This window comes from Clinocottus analis, unplaced genomic scaffold (genome assembly GCF_023055335.1).
Source record: "Clinocottus analis isolate CAN_PGR_092001 unplaced genomic scaffold, fCliAna1.0.p SCAF_22, whole genome shotgun sequence".
NCBI classification, from domain to species: Eukaryota; Metazoa; Chordata; class Actinopteri; order Perciformes; family Cottidae; genus Clinocottus; species Clinocottus analis.
The window spans coordinates 6226377-6250493 of NW_027175954.1; the positions used below are offsets into that span (position 1 = coordinate 6226377).

A 24117-nucleotide genomic window follows, 5' to 3' on the forward strand; every position below is an offset into this window, starting at 1 on the left:
ATGCATCATACGTGCCATGCTTTTCCTGCTGAGGGTGAACAGAAAAACAATGTGAGCTTTTCTAGACAGCATGGACATACACACTTAAAGCACACAAGATTGTGGTAAATCATCTAATAATCTAGTATAAAGACGAGAAAAGAGAAACAGAAACTCCCCTCACTTGTGGGTCTGCATTGCTTTTATAATTTGTTTGATCTGTATTTGATGTTAAGCATTTTCTACTCTGAAAAGTTATTTTTATTAAAACTAAACTAACCCCCTAATTGTAAAAAGGAAATGGTAAGAACATAAAAAAAGAACACAATTTCGACAAACTAAATGCTGGACTGCTGGTTTCTCTGCTGTCTAAACACTCCGAAATCAATCCGCTCAGCATATTCACATGTAATTTACCAAGGTGTGTGCGCGTGTGTGTATGTGTGCATATGTGTGCGTGCATGTTCATGCCGGCACACTCCTCTATCGTTCTATTACATGGGCCAGTGACTGCGCCATCTCTCCAGTTTCACCCCTCTGCTCTCCCAGACGTCTCATATTGCCCGGAGGGATGGTGTTGATGTGGGAGGCAGAGGGAGGGGGATAGGGCGGGTGACTACACACATTATCTGTCTGAGAGCAGCTCAAACCGCACGGCCGCAGCCTCCATCTCCTCGCTGCTGACTTCAACATCTAACATTTGGTCCCAATAATCTTACATTTCTTTTGTTTACTGGCCTCTGGCAATTGTTCATTTTAAGAAGCAATGACTGCTTTTATTTAATGAGACAAAATTAGTAAAGAGGAAATGCAGAGAGATGCAAATTTGAGAAGCATCTTCGGAACTTAAACTTAAATAATCGTGTTGAATAAATAAATAAATAAGCCTTTGGTGATTTTATGTGTCAAATCATGTGCTCCAAGTGTTATTTCAGTTGTCTCAGAAATGTATTAAACTGTATTTAATGGGTGAGAAGGTGGGAGGGAAGATGCCCTCTCTTCCTATTTAATGCATGATAATCCATAATTATACATAATCAATAATAGAGCTGTGAGTTTTTTCACACAGGTAGAAAAAAAAACAGTTTACTACAAATCATTTAGATGACCTTGGTTATAAATTAGAATCAAGCCTGCCCCCTGGTGGTGACATGGTAAATAATCCACAAATTCAACGTTTTACAAAAGGTAAATGAATACAGTACACGTGAAGGGGATAGTAAAATAATAATCATAGAGGCAATTGACATTTAAAATGTAATGACTAAGGTTAAGGACATGTTGTAATAATCAACGTCTTATCAAAAGGCAAAGGTCTGTCATTAAAATCATGAAATTGTATAGGCAATCTCAACTGAACATTGGCTTATGATGTGATGTTATTCTGATTAGAAAATAGATTGGCAGGTTTCCGTTTCTGTTACTCTTGCAGGCCAAAAAAGGCACAGGAAGACATTGCTATTAATGTTGTTACCATTACCATTGTTTTTATTGTTATTATAATTAGTATTATTCTTTCTTCCTGAGCTTTATAAATCCATTGTCAGGTCTGTCTGGAACAGACGATCCACTGTATCACGTCTGAGTAATCTTCTCAAATGCATTCAATAAACGTCCCGCCCCCTCAACCACAGAAGTCTGCATGCAGCTGTGTGCGCAGAACATGGATTTCTCGGAGGCAGATGATTTTATGTGGACGCAACACACAGAATGAAGAGAAACGGTAACCTCAAGTTTCCTTCAACAACTTCCCAATCCAGGCCTCCTACACATTTGCCATTTCAAACTCCCATACTTTTGCAGACTCAAATTTCTACTCAATTGCTTTTGGTGCAGGAGATCAGTGCCAAAACTACAGTGCTTTTAAATGCCCAGACTTACAATTACCGTCTCACCCATGATGGACATGTCAACAATCTAACACAAATCTTAATCAAATTTGCATCTACCTTTCTTTGTTGACTTAGAATCCTTAGCTAACCAGTGTTTATATTTGTGATTGTCGACCCAGCCCTTGGAAAACTCGCATTTACGCAGGCTGTGACATACAGACGTAGAGGCAGCTCTGCGTAGGCGTGTGCATTTAGCTCCACGACACACTTAATGCCTCGCATTCGACGACATCGAGCTAACTATGGCCCATGTTTTCTTACACAGCGCTAACATTTTGGCTGCACTGGTAACTCCAAATGGCGTATTCTTTATTTTTTATACTTAAACAGACTTGGAAATTCCAGACCCTTCTGTGAATTTACGTACTGCATAACCCTGATGACCCATCAGTGTGTGAGCAGAGTGCCAATTCTGATGGCTAGAAAAACAACAGGGCAGGGACGGCTGACCACACCCTAACCACAGTGCAAACACTTCTGCTGAAGCTCACCTTATATCAGAGCTGCATATTATCTCTCGAAAGCTGTTCTGTAAATACTAAAACACATTGAGTGTTCTTTTACATCTCTAATATGAGGTAGGAATGTGAATGCAGTCAGAAAAAAAAAGTACTAAAGAATAGCATATTCCCCCATTCGTGTACTTGCTGCTCTATGAATTTCCTGACAAGTCTTTCGTGGTTTTAATGTCAGACATTTCAAATCAGGCTGGTATTCGGCGCGTTAAGGCATTTTGGCCACCCACACACACACCTCCGAGTTGACAAGCTTTGGCCGGAAATCATTAAGGGGAAGAGCTGATCTGTTGAAACGGTCTGCTTAAAAAACCTCTCGATAGTTTTACATCCACAAGACTGAGGAAGTAAAGGTTAATTACAACTATTGCAAATTACATCAAAAGGCGTTTGGAAAAGCTTGTTTTCTACATTAATATGTTAAATAAATACTTTTTTCTTTTTTTTAAACCAACACACAATTCCAACTCATAAGTATGTATATGAGCTAGAAAAATGTGACATCAAGATCAAGGTAATGAAGGGAAATGAAATCTTTCTTTTTCTTTTACAACCCTCTCCCTGGTGCTGTTCTGCTTTACAGCTTAATTGCATCAAGGTCTCGATGCCGTAAAACTGACCTAAAGAACAACTTTGTTACAACTCGACATTGTGACAGAGGCAGTCTGTCTGGTTGTATCCTCAAAAGTAAAAGTTCAAAAGAAGTGCAGTTTTCCTTTTTTGAAAAAAAGTTGAAACATAGTTCTCCCATTAGGTGATGAAGCCACTGGTTTTGTTTGTGTAAGCATATCTTAAGGTGCTGTCTGTAATCACTGTCATAATAAAATGAAGCAGAATTATGTCACCTTCTATATTAATCATTATCCATTCTTGGAAGTACTCACATTCTGCTTTTTATCCAGGTTGCAAGAGTGCATTTAGAACCTGTCCACATCCTGGTAAGATAAATAGCCAAAAACTGACAATACAGAACTGTATAGAATAAAGGAACTAAAACTGTTCTAATATTAGCATGTGCCAAACTTTGACCCCAGGCAGACCGGGTAGTACAATAGACTTCTTGTTCCAGCAAACTAAGTCAACTGTAGAAAGAATTTTATGTTAGCGTCTTGACAGTTCAGTCTTTCCCCTTTTGCCGTCTCGTTCTTTTTATATGTGTCTATCTATTTGAGCATCAAGGTGGCTTATTGGCTCGAGACAGTCATACGTACGTGGGTGGTGGCTGATGAGTGTACGTGTGACTGGCCCAACAAGAAAGCGACTGTCGAAGATAAGGCCAAGTGCGTTCAGCTACCTCCCTGCCTCCACGCTCTGCTCTCCATCTGAAGCTAAGTCCGAGAAACTCGGTGGACTTATAGCCCTCTGACACACTCACAAACAGCTCATTTAGGTAATGTGTGTGATGAAGTGAGACTAGGGGCGGCACACACATTACACCCAGCAGCTACTCTCCACGGTGTCCAGATAAAATATATAACACCGGGTTGTGCTTACCAGGGTAGATAAGCAAACACATATGGCTGTCGCAATGAATTAATATGTGCATGAAACTGTTATATTATATTTAAGAGAAAAAGACCAGAAATCATTTCAAAAGACAAGCGTTCATCTTTTGTAAATGCGTAATAACAGGCTCATTTCCGTCACAAAAAGCCCATTTCTGGTGAAATTAGGAAGAAATATGTCACACCATCCCCTTATATCAAATGATGACAGTATGATTCAGCAATCGCAAAGAGGACAGAGAGGATTCCCCATCGGTATCAGGACTGAAAAAGTCTCATTAGTGTGTCCCTAGTTACTTTTATAAGGCAGTTTCAAGTCAATGAGAACATGCTGCAATGTCTTCAAATGAACATCTCAATAGAAACAGGATTATTTTTATTTTATATAATAATACTTGCACAAGCCTCCAACACTGTCATATGTATTCAGTGTCATATACAATTGTCGAGCTAATTTGCCATACGACTCTTATTTAGATTTGAAATTAAAATAGCACACCGTGGGTAGATAACCAGATATAGATTTTTTTTTCACAGAACGAGTCCAGTCTGGTTAGAGGTTGATTTGCCAGGAAGCCTTTCAGTCCATTAGATGCTGTGCTGTGACTGATAAATATAAGGAGATCGCTTTGGTATGTAGATTGCCCTCTCTGATCCAGTAACTATGTGAAGTAAAAATGTCTAACTTTTGCCAAATAATAAGGAATCAAACTCACAATGGTTGAGATTCAAGAAGCCATGACAAGATCAAACTGGCCTCCAAAAAAAGTGAGACAGAGATGGGCTTAATCCCGTTGTCCACATTTAGGGACTCAGTCTTTGAGGCGTGTTCTTGTGAATCGCTTAGAACCGTCCCACTGTCAAATCTTCCTGTTTGAGGGCTCTCACTCTTGTGTTTATCTTAACTGCTGAAGACGGTGTTATGTGTTCTGTGACCCATGAGTAGCACAGAGTGGGCTACTCACATGAAGGCAGAGTAACGCAAGAAGAGATTATATTATTAAGATCAATCAAGTGGGTGTTAAAAAGTAACCTCAACTATAAAACAAAACCTTCCCCTGGCTGGCTGTTAACCCTCTACTCATGGAAAGTGCTCTGACATGAGGGCTTCAAAGCAAAAACACAAACATAACAAAGGTTATTATCAGCAATACAGTATAAATTGTGTGTGGTTAACCTCAGTCCCATTTTGCGATGGGCCTTTGATGTAATGTGCAGTCTGCAAACAGGGGAGGATGGGCTAGACCAGTATGAAGGTCATATCAGGACAGTGTGAAGTTAAACCTAAACAGAGATCGTCATTGAAATGTTGTGCAGTTCAACCTCTGCTTTGTGTAATTGTTTTAATTCTCTGGGAAGTGTCAGTCAGTTAAGACACAAACGCCAAGCAGATGCAATAAAAAAAAATTGAACAATGTGAAAGGCCAGTGTGTAAGTAGAAGAGAGCCTCAACTCATCACAGCATTGTGAAATACCACATATTGTGTAGAATTGCTTACCAGCAATACGAGCTATCAACAGGAGTGCGTCTATCGCATATAGGGTGAGGGCTAAACTTAAGTATGAAGTATGACTGCCACTGGCATACTTAACAGATATTTGATACATTTGCTTACATGATAAGGCTGATCTAACGAGGCAGAAATATAACACTGAAAAATTCCCTTTTTCACTATGCACAAGGCCAGCCCACTCTTCACTGTGGAAATTATAGAGAGAGCACAGAACAAGAAAAAAAAAAAGGAAAAAACAGTTGTATGTGCCCTGTTGCTGCAAATAGGGCATTTATACATGCATATATCTAGAATCAGCACATTAGAAAATGTCAAAGTCAATGTTAAAGTCATTAGCACAGCCAGCGTTTAGCAATACTAAGGGCAGAGAATAAAATTATTTAAAACACGCAATAACAGGGGGATTTCAAATGAATAGCCAGCAGGAGGGGATGTCATTCGGCGGGAATCCGAGCGTAGGTATTCCCCTTCTCGGCTGTTGAGGATAGTGGTGGGGATTTGGATTGCACAGAAGTGTTGGTATGCAAAACATGGTATGGCAGAGTGAAGTGTGAAAAAAAATAAAATAAAAACTAGAAAATGAACATATGTTCCATTAATTCCTCCTTGGAGGCCACACGCTGTTACAATTCCAAGTGCTAAACTGAGGTACGTTAGAGGTTCTGTGAGAAACACCATGAAGTTCTGACGGATTAAAATGATGCCCACATCACTATTGACCACTCTCCAAAACTATGTGGCTAAATTTACCGAGGAAGAGGAGTACTTTCATCCTGGCGCATTTTTTTTATGACCAAAAGAATGTTCCAAATGCACTGATGTCATGAAGTCAAGCTCTACAAAGAGAAACCGCCAAGTCAGACGTGTTTGATGATGGTCGTGGTTGTCATTAAAAAAAAAGCTTTGATTGTCCCCTAAAAAAAGTCCCTTTTTTCACTATGTAAACGTAGTAATTCATTTAATCTTCCATATTTTAAACAGAACATAAAAGGCATGAGCCATAACGTCTATAATCATTCACAGTGCCCTTTTATTTCACACACCAGACACAAACACATACACACACACACACGGGGACTTCCAGACTAACACACCTCCACCCACACTCAACCTCTATGACTACAGGCTGTGAACCCTGAGACAAACACACATTCCACACATGTCTGCTCACATTTACACAGATAAACTGAGAATTAAGGCAATTGACACACACCACCACACTCCAGTACTGCTAACTTCTATATACTGCATGACTAAACACTTCTGAAACACATGCGTTACATCAAGACGACACTCTGCTGATGTCGTCATGTGACAATAAATAATCATTTGCATCATTTTATTGCTCTTACATAGACACCCTCACTTTTCTGCTGCATAATTACTTTTTAAATCTTGATATTACTTTTAGTACAATTTTAAATGCATAACTAGTTTTTCTAGACAACATTGTTGTATGACAATTTTCACTACAGTTAAGGATATAATTACAGCTTCCACCATTGGTAAAATAAAATAGGAAGTTCAATATCTGTTGTCAAAAGTAGATTGTTACTTCCACACCTACATATTATATCGACCTGATTACATGTAGTAATAGAGGCTATAAACTGTGGCTGAATATATGACTAAAATCTAACTTTAAATTTACTGATTTGTGTGAATATGTATCACTGCAACATTGCTCGACAACTCATACAAAGAATGAAATCAGGAACTAAGCAGAGGCCCACAACCATGCTCACCAATCAAGATGTTAACACCCATATAATAATCACAGGTCAGACTTGTGTTGAAGACTGAGCTTGTTGTGTGTTTTGTCTTTAGTGCACTTTATAATGACAAAAATAAGTCTTACAGCCGCAGACACCACACTAGCACTGCCCACGCTGATTGCACACAGGTTAGTCATCTGTAAACTGGTGTAAATTTGAATAATTGGGACATAGTATTCTTACAATAATCCAAAAACAATCATTTAATCCCCACATTTGAAGACTGAAAACCCTCAGTTAATCTATTGTGTAATGTTTTGATACAGAGGAGTAGTGAGTAACCATATTCCATCTATGACAGACAATCAGGTTCCGATCAATTATCAGTCACATTCCTGACAAAGGCAAAGCACACAGTTGTTTGTGTAGTTGTCTCTCCTCACGTTAAAAAAAACAATCTTAATTTACAGCAGTGGTTGAGCAGGTTAATCATGACATTGTAGTTTCACTATGACTTATCAGCAGTTAGTTATTAAGGCACACAATTATTCTATGTGTTGCTATAGTAAAACACTGCTGCTTTACACACAATAGCTGCTGTCTCTAGCGAAGACAATCATTTTGTAAAAGGCCTTCTTTCAGACGACTCTTGAGGTCCACTACTCTGTTTACGAATACAACTAGAGTTGCATAAACAGCACCCTGTTAAAAAAAATTCTAGAGTTTTTCAAAGATGACCTAAAACAGTTGCTGTGCATCATTTCATTATTATTTGTTTCTGTTTTGTAAGCCAAGCGCAGACGCAGAGTCTGATATACTAAGCCAAAACCGAAACGGAAATCTAATAGTGTTAGCAAAACAAAAACTTACATTTTTCTTTTATTGGTCAATATTACTGCGGCTCAAACATGCAGGCAGACAGCTGACATGTACATAATGTAGCTCAGCAACAAAGCCTAAAGAAAAAACAACCAGAGCTTAAACAAAAACCACCAAAGACGCAGAGTCTGATATACTAAGCCAAAACCGAAACGGAAATCTAATAGTGTTAGCAAAACAAAAACTTACATTTTTCTTTTATTGGTCAATATTACTGCGGCTCAAACATGCAGGCAGACAGCTGACATGTACATAATGTAGCTCAGCAACAAAGCCTAAAGAAAAACCAACCAGAGCTTAAACAAAAACCACCAAACAGCTAAATGCAATCAACCAACACATACTTAACAAATAATCCTACAATGTCAGAATCCATTGAACGGCAAAAGTGAGCATAAAAAGTAGTGTTTCATCTTACCTTGGATGGCTCGTGGTGCCAGTTTACATCGCAGGGTACAGGCGGCCTATCAAAGCCCCGACTCTGCAATTTGTCATTGGCCATGACGCTTAGCAGTGAATTCAACTCTGAAGTACATCCACAATGGAGAAACAGGTGCATATTTCCCCATGTTAAACAAAAAAGTCGGTTTCTGGCTCCGACTTGCTCGCGGTAAGGCCAAGTTAACCTGCATTGTTGCCGGCATGATGGTGGCGGTTCCGTCGTCCGTTCAGTGTAGCTCCATTTAAGCTAACAGCTAACGCTAGTTACACAAAAGCTCACTTGTTTGTTTGGAGACGTTCTTGGTCACCCAACCTTGCTTTTTTATGTATCTTGATATTTACTTCGACATGTTTATTATTTGCACTATGTTTGCTGCCAGCTTCTTTATAAACCCTGCAAACGTTGAAAAAATATCCAACCCGCCATTCCATGAAGGGACTACAGGCTGTAGCGACAGCAAGCGATGCACACGGCACACAAACTTATCACGTCAACCGCAACAGTCAAACGTCAACTCCACCCCACACACACATACAGTATATATTTATATAGAGTTACAACACGACATGCCGTTTTGAGAAAACAATACATATTTAAAATCGATACCAATAAATACGTCAATGAGGATATATGTGATACTGTATGAGCTAATTAGTTGTGTTCCTAATAAGTCTTCAAACTCATCAAACACGCCAACCTGGCCCAGCAAATTAACCTTGTCCTCGGCCCCAGCAAATGAATTCAGCCATGGCAAACACTGAAGGAACACTCCTCCTGTTTGCCCCCATTAAACCGTTTAGGTTATCGTATTATCTTGTTATTTTGCAATCAATGATCCACTAACAGTTAGCTGTCATACACTTCATCAACTTTACAAACATTAGTTGACGAAACAATCTCCCTTCCCCCCTCCCTCATCGCCACGTCTAATTAGTATCTGGTCTGGAGCTTTTGCTCATATCACATGATCTTCATCAACCGTTTGCAGACTCCGATAGGATACATAACACATGCGCAGCTGCGTTCGCGGAAAGAGCCGCCCCCCAAACCCGCGTTTGAATTTGTTGGGAACTTGTCACATTCGTCGGGAGGAGTCGGTTTCCATCATAGCGCTGCTATACAGTTATAGCAGCGCGCATGCGCACAATGGCCCCACTGCAGCAACAGCTACTGACGTCACCCATTCAAATCGCCAGGCAAAGAAACACACACCGACCGATCGCTGGACAGGCAATGCACGGTGTAGTTGTACGACCCAGACAACCTGTGGACCGAGCGAAAAGAGGAGAACTGGGGAAAACCGCCACTCGTCAACACTGAGCCGTGACTGTTCCTATATCGCGCTTGGTGGCTTCCTCAAATATTTGTCATACCTGTCACAACGACAAAGTGACAGATACACGGACGTTCTCGCTGCAGATTTCTGGACATGACTCTGCAGGATAAACTGACAACAGCCGCAGCGACGGGCAACACGGCAGATGTGGAGGATCTCCTGCGGGCAGGAGCTCAAGTCAACGGGGTAAACTGTTTCGGACGAACCGCTCTCCAGGTCAGAGTCAGATGCGCACCGTCCGACGACATTTCTTTTCGCACTTACATGTGTTTTATAAATGGAGTTAACGTTAGAAATGTACTTGAATTTCACCAAATGTTGCCCACAGGGGAGACTTTTTCAACTAGGCTATTGTATCTTTATTTTGCCTGCTAAAAAAAGCAACGCACCTCAAATAATGACGCAGTTGTGTGAATCTTTGTGGATTTTTAGATCAAACTTTGGCTCACTTTTGTTGAGGAAATAGCACTACCCAGCTACAGGTGGGAATTAAGTCATCATCAAGCTAAATGAATCGAAACTATAACTTACAGAGCCTTTAGACAGCTGCACGATTTACAACAGAAATAAAAGTTGTTACTTTGGATTATTCCTTATCAGGACAAACATTTCAGCGTGTGGTTAACAGCCGGTTTATGAGGCATTATGACTGCATTACGAGGAAAAAGTATAGTCTTATCACAGTGCTTCAAAGTCGTCTTAGCTTGTTCCCCAATTCGCACAAAAAATATCATGTGGGATTAAGTCGGTCTTATAAAAAAAGAAATATCAGACTATGCAACATAATTAACACCATAACACACTCTACTCACAAACAGTATTACTCAACGCGCACAATCTTAAAAATATAATATTATTTTCTGAAAAGGGATCACGCGTCTTAATATGGAGACTCAGACTCATCTAAGGGACTGCTTGCATCATAACTTGCAGCCACCGAGATTATATTGAGGAATAACACAACTATCCTATCCTCTTAAGTTAGTTTCATAGAATGTCATTCATATTCCAGATCTAAGAAAACGAAACAACATATGTGCGGAGCTTCTAACTTGCTGCTCAAATCAGAGGGGATGACAATCCGCGCATTGTCTTGGTGCGTTAAATGTGCTTCCAGTGGTTCATTTTGCTCATATTTCCACTCAATAAATCGAGTACTGTAAATTAAATGGTAGTTGAGGCCTACTTTGGTATTTATTTTTTAAGTGTATAACCTAGAGTTTCAGTTCACAAAGCTCTCAATGGCACGGTCCTTAAAAATGATTTGCCTCATAGGCCCATTTCCTAATCCGGTTCATAAAATATCGGGGAGAAAATGGAGTAGTTATTTGGTCGTTGTCGTTAAATTCCAAGTCAAATTATGGTCCTCGTGCTCCTTTTAGTTAGGACATGATGTGTTTATGTCAAATCGAAAGGATTCTAACTCGCGGTTATTTTTCTGATGAAGGTGATGATGATGGGCAGCTTGCCGGTGGCTCGGGTGTTACTGAATCACGGAGCGGATCCCAACAAACGGGACAGGAGCACCGGGACCACGCCGCTGCATGACGCAGCCAGGGCGGGCTTCGTGGACACCGTGCGGCTGCTGGTGCAGTTTCGAGCTGACCCGCAGGCCAGAGACAATATGAACTATCTGCCTATCGATCTAGCCAGAGAGAACGGCCACGTCGATGTGGTGGATTTCCTTCAGTCTCTGTGAAATGGGCAGTGACACTGTGATATTTATGTGTTGATTTGGGGACTCTGAGAAACGGGGCCTGAAGAGGCCTGCAGCCCAAATTATTCACAGACTCTTCTGCTGTTAAACACTTTATTTATACGCCATGATCTTTGCTGATATAGGCATCATTATTTAACTTCTTAACGAAATTACGATTATTGACAAATAATTTGTCCACAATATTATGCTGATTTAAAGGCAGTGATTTGGGATATTAACGACATTAACGAAATGTGTTGCATGTTGGTTTATGTTCTCCCGAATCATTCAAATGTGCCTCAAATGAATCCAACTTTTTATAATGTCGTTTTACTATATTGTTTAATGATTTGTATTTTTTTTTTTTTAAAAACAAGATTTAATGTTGGTTATCGTCATGAACTATGTTTGGAAGATCTTACCATGTCAAATATGTAACCAAAGCCATTCGAAATGTTTTTGCACATTATTGTCAAACGATACACTGTGCTGTAAGCATTATTTATTCTGCAGAAACTTGAGTCCCACTTCCTGTCTGGACAAATGATATTCACTGGTTCCTTATGCACTTTAATAAAATGTAAGATTTTAGTGTTTAAATAACCAGAAGAGAAGCGGGAATACATGCTTCACATATTTTCTGAAGGACGGATTTCTGAAAGATACGAGACAATAAAAAAAACAAGATAAGCGCGAACATTATTTGATCATGCAACATTTGATAGAAATTGAGCACTAAAGTAGATTTTTGTGTTAACTAATTATGTTTAGAAAATACTTTTCTATATATTAATGGACGTCAGCTTATTGTCGCACCCTGACAGGGTCGCAAACATGAGTCAAAAGCTGAACGTAAAGCATAGCTGCGTTGCAATTCAAAGGTCAAACACGAAAGAAAACGACCTATTATTAAAACACAAACATGACTCTTTAAAATATGCAATGCTTCTCCGTGTGGCGAGTTAGACAATAGCTCGGTTTAGTTTAAGCCTAGCTGTTGTTATGGCGTCATGAAACAAAAGGGAGGTTTGGCAAATAACACAATAAAGTCCCCAAAACCTGGATGGGCATAAATGACACTGTTGTTCCGTCTCGAGATAAATGCTCATGCATATAGGTTCAGTACACAGTCTGAGACCTGTTGTTTCACTTAACCAGGAAACTTTTTTTTTTACCCCCTCAATGAATCCTGTTCAACGAATGACTTTTGTTATAAGAGTTAAATGATTTAAATCATTGGCCAAATTTCATCATGACCAAACCCTAAAATCTGAACTGAACAGTTCAAGGGACATAAATGTCTTTTCTAATTCTTATTCTATTGTACACATTTATTTTTAGCACATACACAGGAGTATTCCACTCTGCATGTCTTAGCATGTTGGAACATGTGATTACAAAATGAAAAGATTCATTTCAATTAGTTTAAGTTGCATTTTAAATGTTTTACAAACAACTTCAAAGCACAACTCACCGTCTTTTATTGTGCCAATGTTTGCTGCATGCAACAACAGAGACAAGCCAACAGAGAGGAAACACATTTTTAAAGGTCGAGTGTGATGAAATGAGGTGACATAGATAATAAAACTAAAATGAAAAACATGAGTGGTAAGAGAAGACCCAGCACTGATAATAATTTCATGATTTTGATGTACAGTAAATCAAGCATTTTAAGTGCACAACCAGACAGGATCACAAAGAGTCAGTTTTTCAAAAGCACTCCAAAATACTGTAAATAAGCTGATTTAATATGGACAATAGGTTTGCATCAGTCGTGAAGAGCACACAAAGTATGAAAATGATTTGATAAAACATGTTTCTAATATGTATCCAGGCATTTACAATATTTCACTTGAGGACATTCGATACTTTGAAGACAGCCGATTTGGCTGAAAAACGATATATTGTTGTAACTAAGGCAGTAAAATAGTATTTAATAGTATTCATGTGCAGAACTTTCAAAGCATATTCATTGTATCCTGCAATAACAGCAATAAAGACACCAATGGTTTACAGGCAACTATATACGTTTGAAAGTTAACAGACAACAAAAAATATATAATCCACCAAAATTGTATCTAGTATAATATTTAAAAGATTTCTTTGATGGTGATTTAGATGTTTCGCACCTGAACATGTGGTGGGACACTGAATGTTCCAGAGAAAACTTTGTGAACTGTGGGGGTTTTGTACTTTTGAGTCTGGAAGAAACAGACTCCAGCTGAAGACTGAGCACATGCATTATTTATGTGAGGCACTTTTTTGTGATTCACTGATGACAAATCCACAGGTGGAGTCGAGTCTGTTGTCCGTGTCGGTGCGGGTGGTGTCTTAGGTCCTTTTTCGACACGCTTAGTGCTTAGGTAGCATGATCGAAGACTGTGCCATCGACTGCAACAGAAGGAACAAAAGAGCGTTTTTCCCCTCATGTACGTCTCAAAGATGTACGTCAACAATAACTACGTTTTGATCACGTGACAGAAGCATTTGTTCCAGAGTAATCTGTGGCCAAAAGCTCATGTTTTTAGAAAGTTGAAAAAATAAAAACAGATCTATCTGTTACTATCATCACAATTCAAATAAAGTAATTAGTCCGGAGCTTTTTTGGAAATGTACATTTTTCCAAAGTGTAAAAGTTTCCAATAAACAAAGTGAAAACAAAGTTTTGAATATTAATTTAACTACTTACCTTCCTGCAACCTCAAAGTACTTCAAGCATGTTTAAAAGTATTGTTGCAAATAGATGATACTTTAGTAATAGATACTGTGTTTATCAAACATGTGCACTCTTATTTACATATTTAACATCTTTACTGACACATATTGAGTGAAGACAGTCATGGTGTGTTTTCATGTACAATGTTTGAAAATACAGATTTCCGTTCCGTTGTATTTTGTATGAGACTATTAAAGAAAAGCTGCAACACAGCACAATGACAGTATTCGAGTCAGCCTCGCAGATGGAGGTATCATTGCTTACTTATGGCACTTTAATTACTTATTTGAAACAGTTTAAGAGGTGAGAGTGAGACGAGAGGCCAAATCAATGAGATCTCAGTCAAAGATAGCAGCTCAAAAGGTAAACAGACCCTTTCATAACCTTCCAAAAGTCTTAGTAAATAGAAATGAGTCATCATAAAGTTGATAACTTACTTTTAAGGTTTTTATTGTCGGAGCCCAGTCCATCTGACTAATCTGAGGTATTGCAGTCAGCAGGATACTGCTGGCTTTGTTGGCGTTCTCTTTCATGGTCTTCAGTACATTGTCAACACAGACCTGAAGGACAAGGGAAGAAACAGCTGGTGTGTGATATCATTTACACAAATGCACATTTCACTTCTTTTCAGTCTCACAGCAATTTTGTATTTCCCTAAAAATGCATGATGACATTTATCCTCACTGATAAATAAGAGAACATTGGGACATTGTGTGGGATAAACAAATCTCCATGGACATTTTGTGGCCGTGATGCATAGCTGAGGGAAGATGCTATCCTGCAGAGCTGCTGTGGGGAAGTTACTAAATATCTTTCAGTTTGAATAGACAGTTTTTCCTCTCAATTATTGCCAGAAAAGGATGACATTTTGAGCAATGGAGAAGATTTCATGCTTATTCATCTGCTGTAATCACACAAAGAAACAGAGTACTCACTCACATGGTCGGTGTAAAATATTTAAGTATGCTTGCATAAAATTAAGTGATAGACATTCAGCCAGACGTACAGTGTATAGTACAGTAAGTGATAACATTGTTTCCTTCCTGTGCTTGTCTTTTCTCCTGTGACCCTATTTAACTCCTCTCTTTAAACGCTTTGTTTTCCTGTCACATTCAATGATGGGTTCATGTTTTTGTGGTGACTCAGTGTGACTCAGCCTCCTTGGCAGAACTTCCACCGGAGGCTGGCAAGCAAGCTTACTGAGGGGAAGGTGGCTACGAGGCTGGGAGGGAGCAGAGAGGGGAGAGGGAGTCGGAAGGATGTGATGCAACAGGAGGGGGAAGAGGTCAGCTGCGGAACTCGGAAGTGGAGTTGTGAGTTTGGTTGGCTCAGTGACAAATGAGCCCAAACTCGCCCACACACAGTAATTCAACTGCATTATCCAGAGTGTCTGAGGGTGAAGGTCAATCGGAAGCCAAAAGGAGCCACAAATACTCTCGTCCACTGACAGAGAACAGATGGTGAAAATCTTTGTCAAAACCCCATCAAACTAATAAAATGAAACCCAATAATCGTCTAGATAAAAATAAAAAAAACTCAACATTTTAGTGAGTTAGTAAGTTTAGACACTGCAGAAAGAAGTCCAACATGTAGTTTAAGAAATTGAAAAATGTAAATAAGAAATACTTCTAAACCTTCTAAATGTAAAAAGGAGGAGAAAAACAAGCTTCTGCACCGAAGTCCCTCTCTGTAAGTGAAATTAAACACATGTTTTAAATTATTTATAATCATCAATAAATTAGGGGTTACATAAGGTCACAGGAGGAAACATAAGCACAGGAAGGAAACAGTGTTATCACTCTACTGTACTATACACTGGCTGAATAATCTCACATCATTTCATGCAGGCATACTCAAATATTTTACCCGGACCGTGTGAGTCCTCCGCTTCTTTATGGGATAACAGCAATTTTTCATGAACTGAAAATAGAAATAATGAGTCATAGCAATCTTAGCAATCAAAGATACCTTTGTATTACATATTTTTTTAAAACAAAAACAATTCCGCACTAGTTGAAAAATATTGAGAACCACTGCTATAGAGAAATAATAAAATACTACATTTAGCTGCACTTTTATCCAGTTGTACAGGAATGGTAAGCCGAAACATTTTTTGAGCTAAAAAAAAAACTAAAAACAAATAACAAATGTGTCACTGCAGCTGAACAACACAATAAGAAAGACGTCACGTCACCCAAAGTGCACCATCCACGCATCCCATTTCGCTGATACCGACTCACAAACAAGGGACATCAGCCGATTAAAAACGGCTGTTCGGACCTCCAGCCCGCCACTCACCGACTCCTCGTGCTCCCTCCAACAGTCGTAGTCTGTCGCCATGGCAATGCTGGCGTAGCACAAGCCGGCCTCCTTGGCGAGGACCACCTCTGGCACGGTGGTCATATTGATGACGTCGGCACCCCACTGGCGGAACATGAGGCTTTCGGCCCGCGAGGAAAAGCGTGACCCCTCGATAGTCAGCATCGTCCCTCGAACGTGACACTTGACCCCCAGACTCCGCGCCACCTCAACCAGAACCTGCACCAGGATTTAGAGTTAGTGACACAAACCATGCGTTTATGTATGTTTACGCGGTTTTATTCGCCATTCATCTCATTCTCTACTGTAATGTTGGAGGAGTGAAAAACTACTTGTTTTGCCGGTGCCATCCGCTGATCCATATTTCAGCAGATCTGCAGATATTTGTTTTAAAAATACTTTTGTGTGGACCTCCAATTTTCATGACTTAGTGTTTTCAATAAAAACAAACGGGAGATTTAAAGAAACTGCATGCCAACAGCAATATTACTGTTGGCACTTGAATTTCCTAACATTCATTTCTAAATAATAAGCAACACAATGACAGTAATAAAAGTAATACAAGTTGTGGAGTAACTTGCATAGTCAAGAGTTTAAATATTAAATAAATCCTGGTTAGATGCTTTTACATTTTTCCTAACCTAAATCTGGAACTATAATCAGAGTTTAAAAGCTCGAGCTATATCCTGAATATGAGATCTTAGCTGTCAGCAAAACAGAATATTAACTGTAAAGCTCCTGTGCAACTTTTTTGACCTCTCCACTATCTTTACACTTTTAGCTTTATACGATTGTATAAAAGATCAGGGCGCACAGGAAGTGACATGTATGAAATGGGATTCATGTAGAGGCACTTGAGGACCCACCTCTCTGGTTCTGTTACAGAACGGCTCAGCCATAGGAATATGACTCACTCCTGGAGGACTGGTGGGCTGCCCGTCGTACAGCGTCTGAACTCTCTTTGTCGTCCTGGCCAAAAGAAGCACAAAGGAAGAACTGAAAGTTAGTATCAAGGCACCCGAAGCAAATCATAGATGCCGTTGGAGGTTCAATTGTTGCTGATTAACAAAATCCAAATAAAATAATGAGTTTGTTTGATTTGTTACCAAAACTTTGAAAAGAACATAGACCGTATGTCTGAGAGGACAGAAAAACATTGTCAGTCAACACTATGAAATCAACAGCCGATCATAATCTAAATAATAATTTTGCCCCTTTAAAAACTTCTCAAGCGGCCACAGCTTTAGTGATAGACAACACGTTTTCCAGAGTGGTTGAGTTCTTTCCAGATTTGCATTTAATTCAACATTTTATAAACAGTACTTTACTTCCACAGCTGAGAGAGAGCAGCAGCGACCTGGTCTTTAACGCCAAACCAACAACAGCTGTCTGTTCTACCAGCTCTGCTGAGTCAGTGGGATTCCACCAGGCCTCACGCCGGCTTCAGCTCTTTATGGAGCCGGATCTTAAGTAGACAAGAGGCCGACTCACTTAGCCCAGCGACCTGAGAACATCTGGAATACAATGATCCTCATTATGTCGGGGTAATGAAAAGGTAGATTACTAAGTGGTGTTTGATTTACTTCTATTTTCCCAGGGATTGCTTAGTCAAACCACAATCATCTCAGACATCCAAAATATTCACCGACAGTAGGCTGATATTTTGAAGTTCATGGCCAACCCTATCTCTTACTCACAACTCTGGCATTAAAAGACGAAAGTCATTGCTTAAATAGAGTTTGCCAGCTGCAGCTCCACCCTGCTGAAAATAAAGAGCAGCAGTGTGTGGGACTATGATCTCACACTACAACGCCTGTTCATGCTATAGAAATCAAATTATCTTGGCTTGCCATTTCCTTAGCAATGTCATTTCAGAATCATTGTTATAAAGAATGGCTTCTACATCCTATAATTATAACATGTGTAACGTGTTCCTAAAATACAAGAAGAATGTGGTATGGACTACTAAGCATTAAACATGTTCTACCAATTCTTAAACATCCATTTCCAACACAATTCAATCATATTAGGGCTCAGGTACAGCTTGACACTTGAAAGACCTAAATGTTTGAAATCCTATTATTATTCAGATTGTATTGAGCGATAGACCCTGTTTCAATTTGCAAAAAGACGCATTGTGTATTATTCTTGGACTTATGTGGGATTGAGCTGTGTTTTGGTTTTACGAAAAAAAAACAAAAAAACAGATCAACAAAATATGAAGGCAAGAATTAGAGAATCTAAATCAAGGGTCAAGCTGGGAGGCATTTTAAAAAAAGATCCACGTGAGACAGTAATGCTTGAAACGCAACAAAGCCAGCAGCACTAACCCTATTGCAACCAAGTAGGCAGAGGTGATATGACAATTGTGGATTCAATAATGTGAAGCTTTCAGAAGCATGGTGTCACATGCTGCAGGACAAGTCTGAGCAAGCCAGGACAAGTCTGAACAAGTCTGAACAAGCAACTTCCTCATTTCTGATAAATAGATCTCATCTGTGCTGAATGCCAGTAGTGAAGTTATTCAACAACACGGCCAAGCAACGCCACAGGCAACGTGATGCAGTCATACACACTGACACGACTGTGGGAAGCAAGTATCTCCATACAGCCAGCTGTATGCCAACTGACTAGGAACAAATACCGTAGCCCATCCTCCTGAAACAGCATGAATTAGGTTATTTTATGGAATTTGTGCAATCAGCTCACCGAGCGAGCGCAACACTTCCACAGGGTCAGCCTACACACTGGGTATATGCCGGGAGGTCCGACTCTGCATTCCTACATCAGTGGAACATAAATATATTATCAGGTTTACCAGCTAAAGTGTTTAACGAAGAGAAGAATTAACATACATTTCTAGTGAAGTGGTTTGTTTTTGCGACTGAATTAGAATCAGAACTATGAATTTGTCTATACATGAGACAAACAACAACAATCAACAGACTGAATTGACTGAAGACTTGGAAGCAGTAAATATGGGTACTGATTAAGAATCTAAGTAAACAGGATAGTGTCAACCTGTTTAATTTGTGTTCAACTTGCACCAAAATCAGTATCAAAGTCATAACAGCACGAATAATGGACCTCAATATAAAGCTGTATTACAGTTTCTCAAACATGAGCAGATCTTTATGCGGACAAGACCTCTCCACAAAAACATGGGTATTATTATTATTAGCTCAGTGAACTGAATGAGAACTGAAGGCGAACATTCTCACAACTCAAGAGAAAGTGATACACCAAAATGAAACATAAGACAGGCAGGAAAGAGCCCTCACTGTTGACAAGAATATCTTTTTCTAATTATCATATTCGTGTCAACTATTTATAAAGGAGGAACGACACATTGAAAGCATTTTTATATTCTCTCTGAGGCTGTGAGAAAACTATGACTTTTGTTTAATCAAACGTCAACAAGAGGTTTACAATTTTACCAGCTCAACATTATAGTTCACAAATATTGGCTTTGTAAAATGTGTCAGACATGGCGAGTCTAGTCCGTCCCCATTTCTTACTCAGCTATCTGAACACTCTTGTCACACAATAACATATATCCTGTTAGTCAGATGTGTGGGAAGATGTTTACAGTATTGTGCGATGCACATCCTGTACAGTTTTTGCAGGATGTTGTTTTTTAAGAATCACAAACTTCATACTGCAGGTTTCTGGTTTAAATTTCATAAAGTGTAAACCGTTTAACATGCATACATACAAATGATGTAACAACCAGTCATCAACTGAATTATTGATCAGTTTTTTTTCCTTCAATAAATAAACATACACACATTTATATATTTTTAAATTATAAAATAGCTATAACTTTGTGATTCTGTTTAGGCCTTCAGAGAAGGCTTAGAAGGCCCTGACAGCCCGCCACTGGTGTTTACAGCCCACTCACCTGTCAATGAACTGATCTATGATGACAATGTCTCCTGGCTGAATCTCCTCCCGGAGTGAGCCACAGGCCGTGGTCACCAATAGATGTGTGCATCCCTCTTCTCTCAGTGCCCAGATGTTGGCCTGGTAGTTCACATTGGACGGCATTATAGTGTGTTGTCTCCCATGCCTAAGATCCGGAAAAAACAAATAAAAAACAAATAAAAAAGTGTAATTACAAATTACACATTGTTTATTAATGTTCATTGGTTTTTATGTCTGAAACCTGCAAATATACTCAGAGACTACCAAGACCACGATCACAACCTCAATTTATACAACCTGTTAAATCAATGCATCAAGCCTGCTTTTATCATCTTGGAAATATTTCAAAGATTTTGGTGAGAAAAATCTTTCTCACAAAAATCTAGAAACCATCTTTATAATTAGTAGATGAGTTTACTGGAAGTGCTTGCTCTCTGACGTCAACAAAATACCCCTCTCCCGCCTTCAGCTGATCAAAAAGTCTGCTGCCTGGATTTCGACTCAGGATAGGAAACAAGACGACATTTCACCGATCCTGGCTCCGTTGCATTGAAAACCTGTTGCTTTTTAAATTGATTGAACAAATGACTTTTAAATTGCTTTTCAGCTATTTTCTTTGCGTTTAAGACATTTTTGTTCAGTTTACTCAATGTTTTGGGCTTTTGGTTAATTTAATTTTCTTTATGTATGTAAATGTATTGTTTTAACTACAAAGCAATGTGTAACAACGTTTAGAGAGGTACATAATAAATAAAGTTAGATTTTCCTATTATTATTATAAAATGTATTATTCATAATATTAATAGTAGTAGTAGTTGTAGGATTAGTATTAGACGCTTGGCACCTCATTGTTTATATGGAGTGAAATATTGACAATATGCCGTCAGTGAAGATCCACTAGATGGTAGTATTAGTTCAAAGTAAAACACCCTCTCTTACCTTGCAAGGAGCACACATTCCACATTTTTTATCTTCCCCAGTATTAGGGCATCGGATGGCTGTTCAAGAGGAGCAGGATAATCAAATTATACAACAACAAATTAATTTACAAGTAAAACAGTAGAGTATTGTATTGTTTACACTACTTTATTGAACAAGAAACATCTTTGGACCAGAATACACAACAAACCTTTCCATAGGGTGTGTCAACATAACGCTCAGTTCTTCCCTCCAAGATATCGGGATCATTAAGGCCTGAACCACCAATTATTCCAATCTGAACAAAAAACAACACACAATTACATCATAATTAATATCTGGCCAAAACAAATTCATTTTTTTTGTTTTAACTTTGTGTTTTATGTAAAGTATGGGGAATGACTGCATGAGAAAAACACAATATATTGAAAAAGGTGCTGTTTAAAACTCATATATTCACATAGTCAATACCTCATTAACAACTGAAAAGCCCAAAGACAAGATGACAAGATGCTGTTATTTCCCCATGAGGACAAATGGTGTCTGTTTGTACATATTTCACTGTTTGAAGTCAAATAACAGCATTGCTCCAGGGTAAGTATGTACTGTACTAATAGAGGCAAATATTTACTTCACACAACATTTGAAAGATGTAATTATTCCTAGTACTGGATGGTATATATAGTATGGATATATTACATAAAATATATGACCATATTCTAATATAATGTTGATATAAAGTCATAGATTAACCTACGACCAATATGTTACATTGTTTGGATTGGTTCCATCTGAAACAATTATAATCCAATGTTACAACATCAAATTGTTGTGTAAAATATTTTGTTGACAATAATAGTAATTATCAAATTATTTTAAGGATATTCAGATCCTTTCCATGAGTAAAAGTATTAATCCCACACTGTAACAATACTCTGTTACAAGTAAATGTAACACAATCAAAATATTACATGGCATATAGTATGGAAGTAGATCAAGAAAATCTATTTACCGTGAACGGCGAGCGTAAAACTACTCAATGTAGAAATATGGCTCTTGTGTACTACCATTTATCATATCAATAGAGTATTATTACTTATGGAATAAAATAAAGGATTATATTGTTGGTTGACTGGGAGCAAACTAATATTAAATTATTATAGATATATTCTATGACTGCAACCAATGATTATTTTCATTTTATTGTGCCACATAAACGTGTATAATCTGTTGTATATCTGAACAAGACGTCACATGTTCTACATTTGTAGTATGTTAGGTACTCATAACTTACAATCTGTGAAATTAACTAGAGATGCCAAAAAAATACAGTGAACAAAAACGGATGTTTCCTGATAAAATGTGGAGGAGTTAAATGAAAAGTAAATACTTAAGTACTTTCGTAATAGTACTTTGTTATATCCCACGACTGATTAAGTGGGATACCTGTTGACAGCTGTCACGGCGCGTGTCAAATCAACTCAACCTCCGATGACCGTTGACCCTAACGAGCTATTTCAACAGTACTTCATAGAGCAACATTGCCGGTAGCATGCAAACATCAGCTTGTATTATTAGGCTCTTCGTTAGAGCTGCGCCTGGAATCCAGACGAGAGCAGGGGGCCGCTGCAAGAGGCGTTCGTTTTCACCTGCCTTTTAAGTATACACAGGAAGTCACAGAAAAAATGACTCCTTGTTAATTCCGATCTTCAGGCTATTTGTAGTTTACAGATAAAGTTTGGATTTATTCATGTGATTAATATATATATATATATATATATATATATATATTTATATATATATATATATATATATATATATACACATATATACATATATATAAGTAAATAAATAAAGAGAGAGGGTGAGAGACAGAGAGAGAGAGAAATGTGTGTCTATATGAGTTGTATGAATACGATTTTGTATCATAAAGCACACAATATATGTTTTTAAACATCAGACTAATACTCAACAGTTCAGCATTAAGTATTATAAGTACACATAAATTAAGGCTTTTCTACAACACGTGGTGTTTGCTGTCAGATCTAAGAGCCAATCAGCTCTCTGATGTGGTGACAGCCAGGCGTTTCCCATCATGCACTGGCCCAAGCAGTCTGTGGAAAGCTACTGCAGCACTTGGCTCTGAAATCGACGGCCGCCTTGCTCTCGTGAGAGTATTGACCACGTGTGCATGACGTCAGAGCAAGTCGGACACAAATCTAACCGGCATGGCGATCGATTCTGCGCAGAACTGGCTCATCTCGAATGAACCTATTTACCTTAGCTATGGCTGTTTGCTGATTTAATAAAGATTACAAACGTGGCTTTCCTAAAACAATACGACGCCAATAGCGAGCGTTAAACAACAGCACACCTGGCATGAAATAACGCTATCGAGCGAGCTATCGCTAGTTCATGTCCCCGCTTTACTGCGTTCTAACGCAACATGCTCAGTTTGGAGGAGTTTTAGTGTGACAATACATGTCAGCTTATTACCTTAATGGGCACCACGGAAGCCATGGCGAGAGTCCTCAATGTTTTTCAGTTAAAGAAGTTGAGAGCAAAGACCCTTTGCAGCCACACGCGTTAAAACCCGTCAGCACAACGCCAGACACCCCCTTTCCGGTTAGGTTTGTCAACCTTCAAAATAAGGGCATTGTGGTGAACAAACATTTTAAATGAGCGTAGTGGTTTCGGACCTATTTTCCCCAGCAAATATTATCTGTTTACCTTGCAGCAGCAGTTTATTTCCATCAATTTAAAT

At 38.8% G+C, this 24117-nt stretch overlaps 3 protein-coding genes across 3 annotated transcripts in view; 1 reads left to right on the plus strand and 2 right to left on the minus strand.

Moving 5' to 3' along the window:
• The window catches only part of tet2 (tet methylcytosine dioxygenase 2), a 145529-nt gene extending 136656 nt beyond the window's left edge, over positions 1-8873 (minus strand). The window contains exon 1 of the mRNA XM_068588500.1: positions 8418-8873. The gene's annotated coding sequence lies outside the window, so the exon portion shown is untranslated. The remainder of the gene's footprint in view (positions 1-8417) is intronic.
• Positions 8874-9642: 769 nt separating this feature from the next.
• On the plus strand, positions 9643-12179 carry cdkn2a/b (cyclin-dependent kinase inhibitor 2A/B (p15, inhibits CDK4)). Its single transcript, XM_068589156.1, has 2 exons — positions 9643-9993; positions 11225-12179. Exons 1-2 carry the CDS (start codon positions 9871-9873, stop codon positions 11474-11476), a joined length of 375 nt encoding a protein of 124 aa, XP_068445257.1. The 5' UTR covers positions 9643-9870; the 3' UTR covers positions 11477-12179.
• Positions 12180-12842: 663 nt separating this feature from the next.
• mtap (methylthioadenosine phosphorylase) lies at positions 12843-23966 on the minus strand. Its single transcript, XM_068588977.1, has 8 exons — positions 23850-23966; positions 21565-21651; positions 21375-21433; positions 20413-20580; positions 17378-17480; positions 16491-16730; positions 14630-14752; positions 12843-13867 (listed from the first exon to the last, which is right to left on the minus strand). The coding sequence occupies exons 1-8, from the start codon at positions 23871-23873 to the stop codon at positions 13829-13831; spliced, it is 843 nt and encodes a 280-aa protein (XP_068445078.1). The 5' UTR covers positions 23874-23966; the 3' UTR covers positions 12843-13828.
• Positions 23967-24117: the final 151 nt, after the last annotated feature.

Excerpts from the sequence above, each read along its gene's own strand:
- cdkn2a/b (XM_068589156.1), top strand. The coding sequence starts at position 9,871 with ATGACTCTGCAGGATAAACTGACAACAGCCGCAGCGACGGGCAACACG. Across the intron at positions 9,994-11,224 it reads TCGGACGAACCGCTCTCCAG|GTGATGATGATGGGCAGCTT; the intron begins GTCAGAGTCAGA and ends TTTCTGATGAAG.
- mtap (XM_068588977.1), bottom strand. The coding sequence starts at position 23,873 with ATGGCTTCCGTGGTGCCCATTAAG. Across the intron at positions 21,434-21,564 it reads TTGACACACCCTATGGAAAG|CCATCCGATGCCCTAATACT; the intron begins GTTTGTTGTGTA and ends CCTCTTGAACAG. Across the intron at positions 14,753-16,490 it reads GGAGGGAGCACGAGGAGTCG|GTCTGTGTTGACAATGTACT; the intron begins GTGAGTGGCGGG and ends CTTGTCCTTCAG.